The 17,431-nt window shown below is 36.4% G+C and overlaps 1 protein-coding gene across 16 annotated transcripts in view; it reads left to right on the top strand.

Moving 5' to 3' along the window:
- The window catches only part of PPFIBP2 (PPFIA binding protein 2), a 106,285-nt gene that overhangs the window by 35,590 nt on the left and 53,264 nt on the right, over positions 1-17,431 (top strand). For 12 of the 16 annotated variants that reach the window (XM_035329152.1, XM_035329159.1, XM_035329160.1 and 9 more), the window contains one exon: positions 2,800-3,014. In XM_035329152.1, the coding sequence (XP_035185043.1) occupies positions 2,800-3,014 (215 nt within the window). Of the gene's footprint in view, positions 1-2,799; positions 3,015-13,825; positions 13,966-14,956; positions 14,976-15,468; positions 16,297-17,431 lie in introns of those variants that run through there. The other 4 variants (XM_035329169.1, XM_035329170.1, XM_035329164.1 and 1 more) reach the window with 4 other exon arrangements.

Genomic DNA, 17,431 nt, shown 5'->3' with positions numbered 1-17,431 from the left:
TAAATGGGATAATCTGGGTTTGGAAATGGCTTAGAGTATCTGAAATAGGTAGTGAAAATAAGAGTATTGCTTTAAAAGAAACAAACAAACCCAGCCAACCCACAAAACAATCCCTATTAATGAGCCTTGCAAAACTTCAGAAATTTCCAGGGATTACTTTGCACAAACAACACAAAAGTGTTACAGTAGAATTAAAACCACACAATTTTCTGCATAGGTATCTGATCTGATAGAATTCTTCATGTCATTAAAGCTGTGGTTGAAGGTGAACATCTGGTTAATACAATTTACAGTTTTTTCTAAAGCTTTTTGTAAAGTAAAGTGTTCACAGAATGAGAGACAAAATATTCTCTTGGACTGAAAACTGACTGAAATGGCAAACAATATTCATATTAAACAATCAATTAGCATTTTGGCTAAAAGCTAATCTAGGTATATTCAAGTGTACTTGAGTGAATCTGTACATGTCAGGCTCTATGTAAAATACCATAAGGTTCGTTGGGTTCAAACAGCCTGTATTGTCAGAATGAGAGTAAATAAATAACCATAACAGCCAAACTAACACTGATTAATGCAAAATAGCGTGCGATGAAGAGGGAAACTTGAATTAGTCATACATCTGGGTTTCAAATTAAATACATCAGCTCAGGAACAAAAACTTAGAAAATAATTTTTCAAATCTCAATGAAAACTTCAGTTCCTTTAATAACTACAGTAAGTGATGCTAAACAGAGGATTAAACTAACAATAGTATAGAGATTATTATAGTCACCTTCTATGGATCAATGATAGAGTGTTCTAAGGAAGGCTATATGCTTTGTGGATCCAATATACAACTCTAAAGCATATTACAAAATGGGGGGATTAAGAGGAAGACAGAATGATCAAAAGCCTAGAAAATCTCCTGTGAAGTCAAATAAGGGGAAAAATTGGATTGCTTATGCCAAAGAGAACAGGAATGAAGACATGCATCAGTACAATCTATTATGTACACGAGACAATGAATTGTAAATAACAAACAAAAAAGAAAAGTAAAAAGTAAGGCAAATAGAAGTTTTCCACCTGACTGGTTGTGAAAGAAATAAACGTTAAATGAAATCAAAGGTCTGAAATGCAGAACAGAACAAAGACAGCCCATTACAGAATTACAGAATCATCTAGGGTATAAGAGACCTCCAAGATCACCTAGTCCAACTTCTGACCTAACACTAACAAGTCCTTCACTAAACCATCTCACTAAGCTCTACATCTAAACATCTTTTAAAGACCTTCAGGGATGGTGACTCCACCACTCCCCTGGGCAGCCTATTCCAATGCCCAACAACCCTTTCAGTAAAGTTCTTCCTAATATCCAACCTAAACCTCCCCTGGCACAATTTTAACCCATTCCGCCTCATCCTGTCACCAGGCATGTGGGAGAATAGACCAACCCCCACCTCGCTACAGCCTCCCTTCAGGTACCTGTAGAGTGCAATAAGGTCACCCCTGAGCCTCTTCTTCTCCAGGCTAAACAGTCCCAGCTCCCTCAGCTGCTCCTCGTAAGCCTTGTTCTCCAGACCCCTCACCAGCCTTGTTGCCCTTCTGTGGACTCGCTTGAGCACCTCCATGTCCTTCTTGTAGCGAGGGGCCCAAAACTGAACGCAGTACTCGAGGTGTGGCCTCACCAGAGCCGAGTGCATGGGGACAATCACTTCCCTGGCCCTGCTGGCCACGCTGTTTCTCATGCAAGCCAGGATGCTGCTGGCCTTCTTGGCCACCTGAGCATGCTGCTGGCTCATATTCAGCTGACTATCAACCAATACTCTCAGGTCCTTCTCTGCCAGGCAGCTTTCCAACCACATATCACCCAGCCTGTAGCTCTGTTTGGGGTTGTTGTTCAGGACCCGGCACTTGGCCTTGTTGAACTTCATGCAGTTGGCCTCGGCCCATCGGTGCAGCCTATCCAGATCCTCCTGCAGAGCCTTCCTACCCTCGAGCAGATCGACACACGCACCTAACTTGGTGTCATCTGCAAACTTACCGGGGGTGCACTCGATCTCCTCATCCAGATCATTGATAAAGATATTAAAGAGAACTGAATTGAAGCAGACATTTAAGCAAACAAACAAAAAGTCTAAGGTATTAGAATTTATTTCTAGAATTTCTTTAGATTTTTTTTTTTTTTAATATTTATTTATTGAGATATGTTTGCTGTTCTTATTGCTCTGGAGAAAAGAATGATGCTGCTGAAGGTACGGCAGTGGGTATCTATGTTTTAGAGTTTTTTTATGATTTGGAACACTAGCAAAGCTTGGTCAAACATTTTTGTTGCTAACTTTTGTGGGTTTATTCTCTGTGGGAAGTGTTTTAAACCTGTCCAAGGTTACATATTTTTCTACTTCTGATAATACAGTCTATTTTCATTTAAGTTTCTTGTCAAAGGGCTGTGTGAATCTTGATTTGTGTTGTTTGTGAAGCACTGCTTTGTGTGGAGACTTTAGTGTAGCTGAGAAGGTAGTGACATCTCATGGCAACCATAGAAAACTACAGGTAATTTGTAGTTGGTTTTTTTTGAAGGTTTTGGAGTTTGTAATTTAACAGGCATTGCAAAGGCTGTCTAGGTTGCAATTCATTTTTGATTATGATTTTACATATCTCTCAAGTGTTCATTATTTATCTAGTGATTATCTTGAGTTATTTCTAAACCTTAATGGGAATATTGATACTTACCAGCATTTGAAGTCTAAATGTTGTAGTGTGTACTAGCTATACATTTGTCACTTGTTTAAAATCAGACTCTCCTGTTTTTTCTTGGTTTAGGTACAAAGTCAGCTGCAGAGTATGCTAATGGTGCTTATGATATTGTGTCACCTGCTCCTTCAGTATACTTGGGCACATTTCAAATTTTACACCTCTTGGAAGATCTAAAGATGGCATTGGAAATGTTAGAGGATCCGCAAGAGAAAGAAGCATTGCGGAATCAAATTCCAGGGGCCACAGCAGTGTGTATAAGAGAATGGTTTGAAGAGAACCTGGTGAGTAGTTATTTACAGCCTTTTCATTTTGTTTGAAACAGCGCTAGATCAAGTATTTTGATACTTGTTTGTATAATGACTGAAATCCTCATTCAAAGAGAGCTGCAGTGGATGGTAAGCAATCATAGAAAGCTGAGGGTATTACTGCTTTTTGAGATGATTATTAAAGCAATGCAGAGGTAGGAGTATAAGAAGGTGGCAAAGGCCCTTATTTTGTGTGGGCAAGAGAAAATATAGTAAAAACAAAGTTTTAGAAAAGTTTTTTGGTTTTATTTGGGTTTTGTTCATCCTTTGCTGGAGGTAGCACACAAGTATATTTTATACAAAATTTTTCATTTTTAAACCAACAATTTGGAATTTGATGACATTGTTTGATGAAAGGAGGAGGAGGAAAAATGAGGATGATTCTCCTATCATGTTCCTTGCTACGTTTCCATTACCTTTAGCTGTTGGTGTTTTAAATCTCCTAAGTATCTTGTACACCAGGCAGTGGTAGTAAATGCAGAAAATCATTAGCGTCTGTGTGTGAGACGTTTATATTGGGATGGATGGGGAATAAACACTTGGCTATATTGGAAAAGATTTGAGGTTATCCATGTAAGGAGCAGATCTTCAGATAGACTTACAAGGAGAGACCCATTGGACGTAAGGTCAGGGAAGACAGCAGGGCCAACCAGAACACTCCTCACCAAGCCTGCTATTGCAAGTGAATGGTGGTTTCCTAAAGACGAGAAGCTACCTCTCAATTTCTCAATTCTAGATGAATGGATTTTCTTCTGGCTTTGTCACTGCATGTTGTCATACACAATTGTGACTCTAGTTTTTGATTCATTGTTTACCATCTGCTATAGATACCTTATGCCTATTGTAAGCTAATCTTGTTGGACTGGTAGTTTCTTTTTGGACTTGTCAACTGGTTTGTTGACGTTATCTGCACAGTGCAGGTCTATGGCTTGAAAATCCTGTTTCAGACTACATGAAAGAAAGGAATGAGAATTTGTTATCAGATTTGAAAGCGAGAGAAACGGAGGCAAATGTTTAAATGGTTAGATTTACACTATCAGATTTGGAGTCCAGATCCTCAGACCAGCTCCCTCTGAATTCCTGCCTTTGCAAAAATGTTTATGCCTTTTCAAAGCTTTGCAATCAGTAAAATATAATTTTAGTGCATAAAATATACATTTTTAGTATTGCTCACACCGCAGTTGGTCCTGAACCTCTGGGTTGAAGAGTTTGAATCTGGTGGTCTGGCTTTTGGCTCCTTTGTTGCAGAGATATTAATTAAGTTAGCTTTTCAGTTCTGTGAAGTAGGTAACACTTGATATTTTGACTATATTATTCTGTATATGTGTATTTCTTCTTTTTCATGGGAAAGTTGCCAAAACAGAAACCTCAGCTCCCTCAGAGAGTTGCAATTTATTGATGGCCTTAAAGTCTTGTATAGTGCGTCAAGAGTAGTAGTCATTTGACAAAGCAGTTGGGCAGTCTGGATTCAGAACGAACAGAATGGGAAAACTGGTGGTATGGTGTATCCCTAGTGCAATATGTTGAGATCACTGTTCTTAAAATATTATGTGCTGTTCTGTATTGACAAATTCTGCACTTACTCTAAAGACATTTATATGTATTTTTATGCATAGTAACAGTGACTTTTATTACAAAATTACTAGTAATCTGTGAATTTGTATCTCCAGCTTAGAGTGTGAATTAGTCCTCTTTTATATATTTTAAAAATCCAAACCATTTGTAATAATGCACAACTTCCACGGGCTACAGGTATATAAGAGCTTTTTCCATGGACAAGCAGGAGTTTAGATTGGGAACGAAGAAGAAATCTGATAAAATTCAGCTCAGTTCAGTGAAATGAATTTTATTTTTTAATTTCAAAGTTACTTCCCATTCTGAAAAATCCTTGCTTACAACTCAGAGCTGTGAAATGTAGTAAGTGATATGTGAAAAAGGATAGTCAAGATAGTAAGCTGTAGAGATTGAGAACTCTTTAGCTCAGTGAATCCATTCACATGGGAGGGATCAAAATTTATAATCAGCACTGTTTATGAAATCTTGGAGTGTCACAAAAAAAAAGCCCAATTCACATAGTTTAAATAAATGAGGATTGAATAAGTTTGTTGATTTATTAAATACATAATAACTAGAATTCAATGAACTATATATTTAGGGTCAACATCCGCAATACAACAAATAAACTGGAATACTAGATACTAACAAAATGTTAAGGACACCTACAGATTTATACATTGAGTTCTATAACTAATTCCAAAACAAATTAATCACACACATGTACACACGCATTCACATTACATGCACATATTTCTGCTCTCACAGACAGCGTTTCTTACATGCTGGGTTCCCCTGTTAAAACACATCACCTATTGGACATGTGGGTGCTTTAGCTTTTATGTGTGAAAAAAGCCCATGAAGCACCCCATAATCCATGCACTTGTGAGCAAGCACCCATGAGGTCACGCACACACACCTGAGGTGTGGGTCCTCAGATGTTGCAACTGCTAAGTGTCAGAATACTCAGCCTCCAACAGGGAGGTGCTTTGTCAGACATAAACAGAGGTTGCTGTGCTGCTGGAGTGGCTTCTGGCCGCCTCAAACCAGGTTCTGACTGTTGCTCTGTTATTCTTGTACCCTTTGTCCTGGTATGTTTCACGCTTCTTTTTTACTGCATTTTTGAACTGACTCCATCATTTCAAAAGACTGTCTGTAATTCCCTTATTCTTGTAAAATTCAGCTGATGCCATCTCCTCTTTAATATGAGTAGTTTTGAGCAAACACCTGTTTAGACGGTTTTGGGTGTTGCACTCACTGCCTACACTCACATACCTATCTTAACAGTTGTCCTTACACAGGGCATTTTTCCAAGTGTGGATGGTACAAGCACCCCGCACTGGAAAAAATAATACTGCTACTAATAAAAATAAATAATAATAATAATAAAAAAACTAAAAACCCCACCAGAAAATAGACATCCATTATATAGAATATGCCAGAGGCTCTCAAGTGAAATTTGCAACCGTCTCTTCCAAGCATTCCCTTTGTAGTGAAGTGTTAGCCTTCACTTTAGAGATATGGGTATTTTTAAGAGTTTTTTTGGGTTAGGTTGGAAGGGGATTTTCTTTTGTGGGTGATTAATTCCACGTGTTTATTTTTGGCAGGTCCATATACCTTCTTTTGAAGCTCGTACTGGTGGCTGCTGTAACACGTAGTGAATAAGCCACTGATTTTAGAGAACACAGTAATTGCATTGATTCCAATATTATATGGGAATAGGGGATGCCAAAAATATTCTTATTTTTCCCCCCTGGGAATACATTAGACACCAAAGATACAAATAGTAATCTGACATCTATTTTAAAAGCAATAAACGTCCTCCTTTCAGGGAAAGAATGTGTCATTTTATGGTCCTTCTTCACTTAAAAGCATGCTTGGAAATTGTATTAAAAACGATTGCAGCTGCAATTCATAATCAAGTATACAAACAAGAACATGTGCCTTATGCTGAACAAATTGAATTTGTGTTTTGCTACCTGACTTTTAGTTAAAAAGACAGATTGAGTTTGTGCCTGTAAAACTTCATCCTAAAGTACGTGTATGTCTTTGTGACTGGGAGGGAGTTACCTCAAATCATCACAGAACTTTTCTAAAATAATCACTGCACAAATCAAAATAATCCGTTTAATTAAATATACATGGGTCTATTAGCAGAAAGAATATGATACCATTTCTGGCTGTTTTGGAATGTCTTGCATCAGCTTTTTGCAGAGATAACATGGTTAGCTTTTTAGTGTTTTCATTACTATATAATTCAGGAGAAGTTGGATATCAGGAAAAACTCTTCACTGAGAGGGTTGATGGGCACTGGAACAGGTTCCCGGGGGCAGTGGTCACGGCATCGAGCCTGCCGGAGTTCAAGAAGCATTTGGGCAATGCTATCAGACATAGGGTCTGATTTTTGGGTGGTCCTGTATGGAGCCAGGGCTGGACTCAATGATCGTTGAGGGTCCCTTCCAACTCTGGATCTTTTATGAATCTTTGATTCTCTGGTTGAAAGAATATTATTTTTTCTGTAAAGGGCTTACTAATGTAAGCTTTTAAAAATATCAGAATTTGTTGTGTGGACAGAACTCTTCTTTTATTCTGAGGTAGAGTTGTTATTAACAGAACATAGCATGTAGTACTTTTTCTGCAAATAAGAAAAAAAATAAGAAAAAAGATAAAGGAAGTAAATCAAACCATAATTTTTACAAAAATACTGGATGCAAACCTTCCACCGTCAAGCCATCTATTGAAAACACGGCTCCTTTTTGCCAGTAACTGAAACTACTGCCCTCTGTTGGCTTTTCTGGGAAGCTGCAGAAAGGGGAGTCGGGGTTCAAGGTTAGCTCACTCTGGGTAGTGTCAAACAGGTGCATTTCCTAGCTAGCATTTTGGTTTAAGCAGAAGTATGGAATAGAAGTCCCAATTATTTTGTGTGCTCCTTCAGCATTAGCAATCCTCAAACCCTAATTCAGCTCTGCAAGCTCTTTGACACAGAGCATAGCTGTCTACTGCTTCTGTTTGTGACACGCAGCAGCGGTTGGTATTGCAAGTTAGACAGAAAGTGGCTTCTTTGTATTGCTTGTGTTTGGGTATTATCTGAGAACTACCACCCAGCTCAATTGTACTGCAAAGGAACAAATACTTTCTGCAGAAAACGGCTCCTTGGCCTTACAACTCGAGTTGTAAGCTTTGGTAAGCTTTTGGTAGTTGCCACTTCGTGTGCTGAACTACACCTAGCGTTCCTAGTGTTTAAATAAATAAGGCTGTGGAGTTTAGTCTTCCCCTCAGCTCTGAGACATGCAGGCCTATTGCTGATCAGTTAGGAAGTTCCTGTGACGATTACAAACACTATCGGTAGTCTGACTCAAGCCTTACCTTCCCTTAGTGCCGTAGTTGGGTACCTTTATCAGACACACAATGTCACCAAGTTGTGTTTGGGGTTTGGTTGCTAGTTCTTAAACAATTCTGTTACATGCTTGGGTCTATCTGTTATGGGTGTAAATACCAAAGGTTTGGGAAAATTCAGATCTGCCTTGGGTGTGAAAACTTCACACGTTGTATTTGCTGCCTGATGTAAGCTACCTTGCTTACTTCCTCTTTTGAAAGCATCTATTTTTTTTATTATTATTTTTTAATGGAACCTTTGATAGTGATTCAGTGTTTCAGCTGGAGTTAGATTTTGTGCTTATCATCTACAATCCCTTAAGAAAGAGGAAGAAGCACACACCATTTGTGGATCTAAATGTATGCTTCTGGCTAAGGCTCCTTTTTGAGCTTCTGTGGTGTGGTACCTGTGAACATTGGATTCTTGAGTTTACCGTGTAGCTGGGCACAGTAACCTCACTGCCACTGGTATGAGATAGATGAAGTAAGTATGACGAAGTTTAGCACTGAGTTTAGATAGACTGTCACTACACATAATAGAACGAGGATATAACAGTTTCTGTGACTTCAGAAAAGCACAAATCTTATAACAAAGCAAAAATAGAATAAAGCATCATTAATACTGCGCTTTTCACTGCTCAAGAACTTTGTGTGTTATATGTTTATAACTTTTTGGCCTTGAAAACTGAGGAGAAAAAGACACAAAAAGATAATCATGGAGATTTGAAAGGATTATCATGGATACTTTGTATCAAACAATTTGCTGTGTGGTTTTACTACTTCTTGTTAAATATTCTAGTACTGCCAGTGACCATATGACATACCACAAAGCAGTAGTAATTTCAGCATTAAAAATCAAGTGCTGCATGGACAACTGACTGACTTGGTGAGCTAAGAAAAAATATATTTACAGACAGTTTCATTTCAGAACTCTAAATGAATGTCTACGCTGTTAATTCTTGTATTTATTTCTACATTTTTCTTGAACCCATTTCTGCATAAAGAGGAACCATAATGTTCTTACAGTGGTCCTAAAATAATTTTAAACATGAGTGAAAATTTCATTTCCATGATTGCTAAGCATGACCTTACTTCCAATGGAATGTTTATATTTAACGTAAGCTACTTCATTGTGTAGTTTTCTATACAGACCCTTAAAATGCTAGTTCTTGAAAACTCATTAGTATTTCCCTGCTTATTTTTTTCTCAGAAGATTAATTCTGAAAATCTTTCTAAATGTTCTAAATTTGAGGAAGCAGGAAGATGAAAAGATAGGATGTAGTAGTAGAGGAACATGTAGTAATTTGATGAAATGATGTCATTTGCCGTACGATACACGCTGTGCTTTGTCTCATTTCATGCTGTGCTTTTGCTGTGATAAAAACAGACTTGTTAGCAGGAGTAGGATAAATTTCTTAGACTTGATTGCCCTTTATTCATGATTAAGATTCAGAAGAGATTGTTTCCACTGCCTTTTAAAATCAAGGATATCTTTCCTCCAGTGTGTTCACAAGGACTTGGATTAAAACAGTGAACCCCAGTTCATAATTCTGGCTTGGTGTAATTTATGGTGTAAAAACGCATTTTAGGCATGTGTTAAAGTGCTCTGCTGAAACATAATCACTAGTCTCTTCACTTCTGTCTGGGACTCATTTTAGAGTTATCAGCCCAGAACAGAGGTGGAAAATGACTGCAATACAGGGCACACAAATGCGTTTATCAAGATGGGATATTATAGTAACATCCTCTGCTAGTTTAAAAAAAAAAAATCATACTTGCTTGCAAACAACTGTGGTTGCAAGAAGTCCTTAAAAAAGCTGTATAAATATGTAATTGGAATGTAAGGTATTGCTGCTAAAAGCAGAAGTATTAAACATATGCATCAGTAGAACTCCTCAGTAACAGCTGAGTGGGAAGAGAATATGTTCTGAGCAATGCCAGTTAAAGCCAGTACATTTATCTCCTGGTAGATTTGACTGCAGGACTCATCTGTTGAGAGGCACGATGGAGCTATATATAACTGAATCTTCCCATTACCAAGTGGCATTAGCACATGTTAAATTGAAAATCTACCAGCAAAGCCTGCTTGGGACAGCATAGAAAAGCCATCATTCTGTATACATTCATATTTATTTTTGCCAGCTTGAAATATTGGATGGATATGTTTTCTGAGCCGTAGTCCAAGTCATAATTTGAATGATCCAGTCCTCTGTTGTGCTCCAGCTCTTTTTCAATCACTTGATGACGCAAGGGAGCCTTGAACTGGAAGATCTCATCTTCTCAGAGTTCCCAAAGCATGTTAGAGCAATTCACAGCACACAGGAAGCAGCAGTGTCCGTTATATGTGCAGCTATTTATACATACTAGAGAATGCCTTGGAGCCAGTGGAAAGGGGGGTGTACATGGCTCGCATGGAATTTATCTAAACCAGGATTATTATTATTTATTTATTTATTTATTAACATTCCATTGTTGCTTGTCTGTGAGCCAGCCTCATGCTCTCTGACAGTGACTGCTCTCCATAGTAGACGTTTAGCAGAGGTAGGAAAGTTTTATCTGCATGAACTAAAACAAGATTAAAATAGCTTTCACTCAGTAGGGCTGGTTTAGGTCAATTTCTTAAAATGACATGGTAGGGTTAGTTTTCTGCAATTGCACCCATGTAATGACCAATAATACTGAACTGAACTAACTTTTGATTGAAGTGATAAAACAGTGTTATGGCCATAGTCTTAGAGTACTCATGGAAGAAAGGTGATATTCCTGTTACAATAGCAAGGCCTATTTGTTTATGTTAAGTTTTCCGAGATTTCAAGGTATCCTCATGACGTGTTGTGAAGTTTAGCCCTTGGGGGCAATCATCACCTACGTGAGCTATACAGATGTTGATATTGTCAGAGGGATTAGGGATCTACTCTGTTGGAAGCCATGATTGTATACAGAAATTGCATATTAGCCTTCAAAAGGATTAATATGATTTATTCATATTATCTAGAACTCCATTTGTCTAGGAATCCTTTGGCTGCTGACTTCAGTGCTTTTGCACTGAAGCTGAGTATCACGTTTGCCTTTTCTTTTGTGTCTAATGTTATGGATGGTGATTGTTTTACATCTCACGTTATATTCTGTCATTTAATTTCCAGCTGCATTGTTTTTCATTATTTGAAATTTGATATGCTGCATTAATTTAACAAATATTAACATATAAATGCAAATGCTATGAAGTACCTAATGTTTTAAGTGTAGCTAGAGGTTACATCTGAAAATGCTTTCCATCAAATAATTAACAGAGGATTGGTAAGAGACAATTATTTAACTAAACAATTGTGATAACAGATAAGATACAAGGTAATGTCCATGTAAAGAACGTAGGGGTAAAATTTTCTTTTAACAAGTCCTATATTGATTTTGAATTATTATTTGAGCATTAAAGGAAGGGCATAATCTTGAAGTACTTCTGTATATAGCCTTTATTCAGATTTCACAAAATTTTAGTAAGTTTACATTTTGCAAATGAGATGTACTATCATTAATGACAAAGATAGCAATAATATATTTCACAATTAAGGTATTTCATGCTCTTTTTTTGGAATAGTATGCTAATGGTAGTAAATGTTAACTATACTTATTTAAAATATGACTAAGCATTTTCAGGTTTCACGATCTTTCAGGAATGAAAACAAATTATAGTTATTTTAGACTTTGCATATATAAAATAGCATACAGTATGATGGCATGTTACTCAGCTGTGTAGGTAGATAAGCATGTGCTTTGTTTTCCTGAATTAATGAAATGCTTAAGAAGAAAATAATTAAGATGTTACTTCTCTATTGTTTATTAGGAATAAGGAATAACAAGGGTTTATCTGCAGCTTATTCTGCTTTAGTTTATTAATGATTTTTTCCATTCTGAAATTTAAATGTCTGAGAGACTTAAATATACGTTATACTGGGAAGAGGCAAAATGTTACCTGGTAATGTTGATGTGTGTACGGTTATTTCGTAAATAACCTGCTTCAAATATTTCATATACTGTTTTAGTGCAAATTCAATAACTTCAGGAGTGCATTGAAATTTTTCAGGCTGAAAACTAGACCTCAATTATTGTAATTGTTGTGTGGTAAAAATTGAATACATTTCTATAAATATTTTCTTTATGTGCCAATATATCCCTTTCTTGACTATAGCAATTTGTTAGGGAGGTAGGGGCCAGGTAGTGTTCACAGTGATTTTACTGTCCTATTAAATAAAAAAATATTTTCTAGTTTTTAGGCCAAAACATAGTACTCAGGTTTCTTACTATCCACATTTTTCATGCAAAGTTATAGTTATTCTAGAGCTTGAGCTGGAAAAAGTATTTCAGCATATGGCAAAAAAATGTTTGCAACTGCCAAGAATGTGCAAATGTCGTGGGTGAACTAATAAACAGCAACTTCATCAAGGTATTGGTAATGCTGTCTTTGTGCAAGCCAAGGAAAGACAGCTAGTTATTACTTGAGCAATAACCAGAAAAGTTAAGTGATGTCATACGGCACGCGGATGAGAATGACTCCAAAGATGTCTGCACCTGTTTGAAGTATTACATTTTTTTTTCCTCTCCTTTCTCCTCTGAATATGCAACAATAATGGCCATCTAATTATGATTTGTTTATTTTTCTAAAATACAGATTTTAATCCAATTTAAGCCATTTGTACTGAGTGCATTTTATGCTAGGAGAGGAATATTTATTCACGTGTCTATGTAAAGTTATTCCTAGTCTTTCCCAGGATGGTGTATGTTTTTTCTTTGTGTTTGTTTGTTTTGTTTTGTTTTGGTGTTTTTGTTTGTTTGTTTGTTTGTTTTTGTTTTGTTTTGTTTTTTGGTTGGTTGGTTGTTTTGTTAGTTTGTTTTATTTCATGGTGGTGTTCGTTTTTAATTATCACAAGTAAAGCAAATACGTTCATATAAAAAATGCAGTACTTGTTTACTTGCTTGCCTTCCTTTTTTTCAAAGATTCTCATCTTCCTTGATAATGCCCTTAGGCATTATCAATTAATCATGATTAAGACTCTTAATACTCAGGAAATGCTTCATCTAGATTTCTGAAGCCATTCTTCACCATGTAAAAAAGATTTCCAGTGCTATTGTCTTTTTCACAAATGGTCTGAATTTCTTTTCACATGTATTCTTGTGCAGGTTTATTTTATTTTATTTATTTATTTATTTATTTCTGTCTTCACTCTCAAGTTCTCACATTTTTCTGCAGTATGAGAATAACAGGTGTATGAATTGGCATTTTGAGGAATTTTTTCCTGGATAAAATCTGGTCCTAATCCCTTTGTTTCCAAGGCAGTTCAAACACTGGGAAGAGCCCAGAGTGATGGATGAAGGAAAAGCTAATATTAATTCCTGGGAGTGAGTAGCTAGATCATTCTCTCTCCTTGGGGTATCATATGAGCATGGTGGTATTGCAGTGATTTGGGGGGATTATTTTTTATTTTGGTTTGGCTTCAGTTCTCCATTGAATTAGACATTAGTGCTCAGTGAAGAACTATGTATAAACATCAATTTCCTTCTCCCACTTTTTTTTTTTTTTTTTTTTTTTAAACACAGCGGTAACCCGATGAAGCAATCCTCACATTGCAACATATTTTCGGTATTTTCACACTGCCCAGAGGAGAAAAAAAAAAGAAAAAAAAAAAAAAAAAAAAAAAGAACTGTTTTTCCAGAGAAGTGGGAAAATATTCTAAGTGAATCTGGGGCAATCAATTTGCATTCAGTTGGTGCCTAAAACTTTTCCAGGCCAAAGCTCAAGCAGAACAAAAAGTTCAGCATGCAGGTGACAGGCTAAAAGTGAACACGTGGAACACGTGACTGTCTGGAATGTGTGTTGTCAACATTCATAGCTGATAAGATGCAGAAAATTCAGACACGTTTACCTTTTAGTCAGGAAGAACGACTGTAATAAAATCAAGTGCCTTTGCATGAAATCCAGGACAAATGACAAGGCGAAAAGAAGGTATGTTTGTCATTTAAAATGCTTTTAGGAGGAGAAATTGATGTTCACCTAATTGCAGATGCTACACTGAGGCACCAAAAAGTGGTATAATACAATTTTCTTTTAGTTTTTATTTTTTTAATTAAAAACAAAATCATTAAAAGATGATGTATGTTGGAACATTTTAAGGGAGTATGTTCCTCCCCTTCCCTAAATAAACCTGAAATAAATCTTACAGCCTCTGTTTTGAAATGGATGAAATAAGGAACTTAAGGAGACTCTAGTGGTGTTGCTGTGGGATATGCAGAGATCTGTGATAGTTTGATGCGTTTGCTATTCTCTATAATCAGGTAACTAGTTTTCTAGGGGAAAAAAAGGTTTAAGCAGTAGGGAGTTATGTTTTAATCTCAAGAGAATCCCCATTCAGACTTGAGTTTGTCAGCTATGAGAGATGCTATCACAGGTAGAGAATGTACTGTATTAAGAGCATATTAAATCATTTTTAAGATTTTATTTTTTAATCTAAAATAGGCAATATATTAAGACTTTTGCCAGGTGACATCAACTATTCAAGAAAGAGCTTATCTCATCAACATTAATATAGTTTAAAAACTTCTACAACCAATGTAGAATAAGTACGTTCTACGTGCAGAACAATCCGAGTTCTCTTCAGATGTTGTCTTGTGGTATGCTTCCCGTTAGGAAACAAATATTTCTTTTACCTTCTTATGTTTACTGGTGATTTGAGTTCTATTAGCACTTTCAGAAGACCTGTAGCGATGTATTTTGAGGTCTTTTCATATTTTTCCTGTCATGTGACTTCATGTGTTTATTACCATCTGTTACTTAAAGAAGGCTAGTAGTCTAGGTTTATATCTATCCCTGCTTGTGGCTTGTGGTTTGGAAGATCCTAAAAGATACGCATCAGGTAAAAAAGGATCATGAATGGCTGAAATAGTAAAACCCCACATACCTTGTAGAAACTCATTCATATATCTGTGGCTTCCACAGTTTGGAGAGTAGATATATAGGTAAGTGTGACAGGTCCTTTTAATAACTGTTTTTCAGGGCATTATACAGTTCCAGACTTTGAGTTCTTGGCACATAGCATTAGAATGATGGGCAGCTCTGACAATGGCTCTACCAAACCCTTGTACTTTTTCTTAAACAAGAGAATGTGTTTGGCTGTGGGAACTGAGGAAAATGTGGAGCTAAGTATATGTTCTGAGATCATCACAAAAATCCTATGGGGACAGCTGCGTTTTAGTCTTAATAGGCATTGCCTAATCCGTTGTCTTCATATATGGAACAATCAGATGTACAGTTTAAGACCAAACAAAGTTGGAAACTGGAGTTTATTGGGAAAAAATAGAACATAATCATAACTACGGTGTGGAGGCACTAGAGGACACCGCAGTAACAGGGAGTACTTTTAAACTTCCCTGCTGTGTCAGAGTGTTGCTTTGCATATGCATTTATTATCCTGGTGTTCAAGTTTGAAACATTGCCATGCTATGAGAGTTCAGCTTCAGCAGATAAAAATCTTAGAAGGGTACCGTCGTCTTCTGTTAAGATGGAAAACTACCTCTCTGGCAGTGTTTATGGAATAATTAACTTATCCACAGGATTGTCCTTGAATTCCTTCTCTTTTATAATTTTTTTTATTTATTTTTATTTTTTTTTGTGAGGACAGGCAAGTAATTCAAAGAGTAGAACTTATTTTTAGTTTTAGTCTGGGCCTGAAATAAACCAAGAAGTCTGAGTCGTGTTACGATAAACAGGGAGTAAAACAGAGACAGGAAATAGGGGGTCTTTGGTAATGAGTTCCAGCCTCTCTTGAAACAGAAAGCCAGGGAAAGCATTACTTGAAAATAGTTTCTCAGTGACAGCTTAATAATTTTAGCTTGTTATTCAACATTAAAAGAGAACAGTTTCTGCAGATTTATGCTGTTCTTGAAAGATCTTTTTAAAATATAATTCAGCAAGTTATATTTTTGATGTTTTTAGAGTTACGTTGTTCTTGTTGCTAACCAATGTGCTGTTTAAAAAAAACAGATGTTTGGGGGAGAGTCTGAAGTTTATACAGTTGTGCATTGTATATACATCTGTGAGAAGCATTTGGGATAAGACTGGGACAGAGGCAGTAGATTTAGCTTGAAATGCGAACACACATTCAAGACTTTAGAAGCTGAGGGGTTGAAAGGGGAAGAAGTCACAGCTATATCCTGTAGAACAAAGCAGTGCGCTCGTTTCCAAAAGTTTCTTTTAACCCTGGGAATGTGACTGCTGAGATGGGCCCAAAGCATGGATGGTGAGCTTGATATTTACAAGCACTTCACGTGGCTAAAGAGGGTAAGTGGTTTGCTGTGCTTTGTTTTGTCTTTGTAAATGCATGTTAGCAAATCTAAGTCAGAATTCTGAGTTCCGCAGAAGGAAACGCGTTGGGTGCCTCAGACGTAAAATACTGTAAGTTCCTTTTTGAGAAATGAATTGGAGACGCTTCATGCAGGAGGGGGAGGCATACAGGAGGAGGGCGGGGGGGGGGGAAGAGAGAGAATCAGCTGTCTTTGTCTTTAAAAGTGAAACTCTAGAATCAAACTTTGAACAAATGCCAATAGATTCTAGTAAGTGCTTATGCTTTCCTGAGATTATAATACAACAAAGTATATCCTACATGACAGTGTATGGCAAAAAATGAGAATACATTGTTTACAACATTGTAGTTTAAAAATAAGATGGATTTGCACTGGTTCTTTACTTAATTCTTCATTGAGTTAATTGTATGTGACTTTTAAGGATGCCTTTGTTTTGGATAAAAATGGTGGTACATTTTTCCTGCTCACATTTTTCTTATTAAAATATGCTTTTTTTAAACGCAGTGCTATTAAAATCCTAATTTTGTGATAAACGTGAATGTGAACATGAATTAACTGCATAATATAATGAGATTGTTTTTGTCTTCCTGTAAAAGAAAAACAAGGTTTGTGTAGTTGTCTGATCACCTTAGAAAAATCCCTTAATTTTTGTCAGCTTGTAGATTTAATAGGTTCTAACTATTTATTTCTCAGTTTTTGAAAAATGCATGAGGGGGATGAGAATAGATCTTTCACAATATACTGTGGTTTTGTTTTGTTTTTGTTCTGTTTTAATTACATTATTGATTTAATTTTATGTCATGTAAGAAGCACATCTCATTATACCTTTGAAGAACTATTTTTAACCTGTGTGTACTTTTATTGGAAATCATATGCAGAGTATTTATGTTAATGCTTCTGTGTGGCACTAGTTTAAAAACACAGGTATATATATGTACATGCACTCTTTTTTTGTTTTTATTGAACATGTTGGACATGTAAACATAAAATATAGGTAAATACCTGTGTGGAATGTGAATAGGAACTTCAATTTGGGTAGCTTCTTGAATGAATATAAAATATTTATGGTATGTCAGTCTTTAATAAAAGCTAGAGAATCTTGAACTTCAGTT

This window comes from Oxyura jamaicensis, chromosome 5 (genome assembly GCF_011077185.1).
Source record: "Oxyura jamaicensis isolate SHBP4307 breed ruddy duck chromosome 5, BPBGC_Ojam_1.0, whole genome shotgun sequence".
In the NCBI taxonomy this organism is placed as follows: domain Eukaryota; kingdom Metazoa; phylum Chordata; class Aves; order Anseriformes; family Anatidae; genus Oxyura; species Oxyura jamaicensis.
Note: the sequence above shows the minus strand (reverse complement) of the source record. Positions and strands in the feature narration are given on the sequence as shown.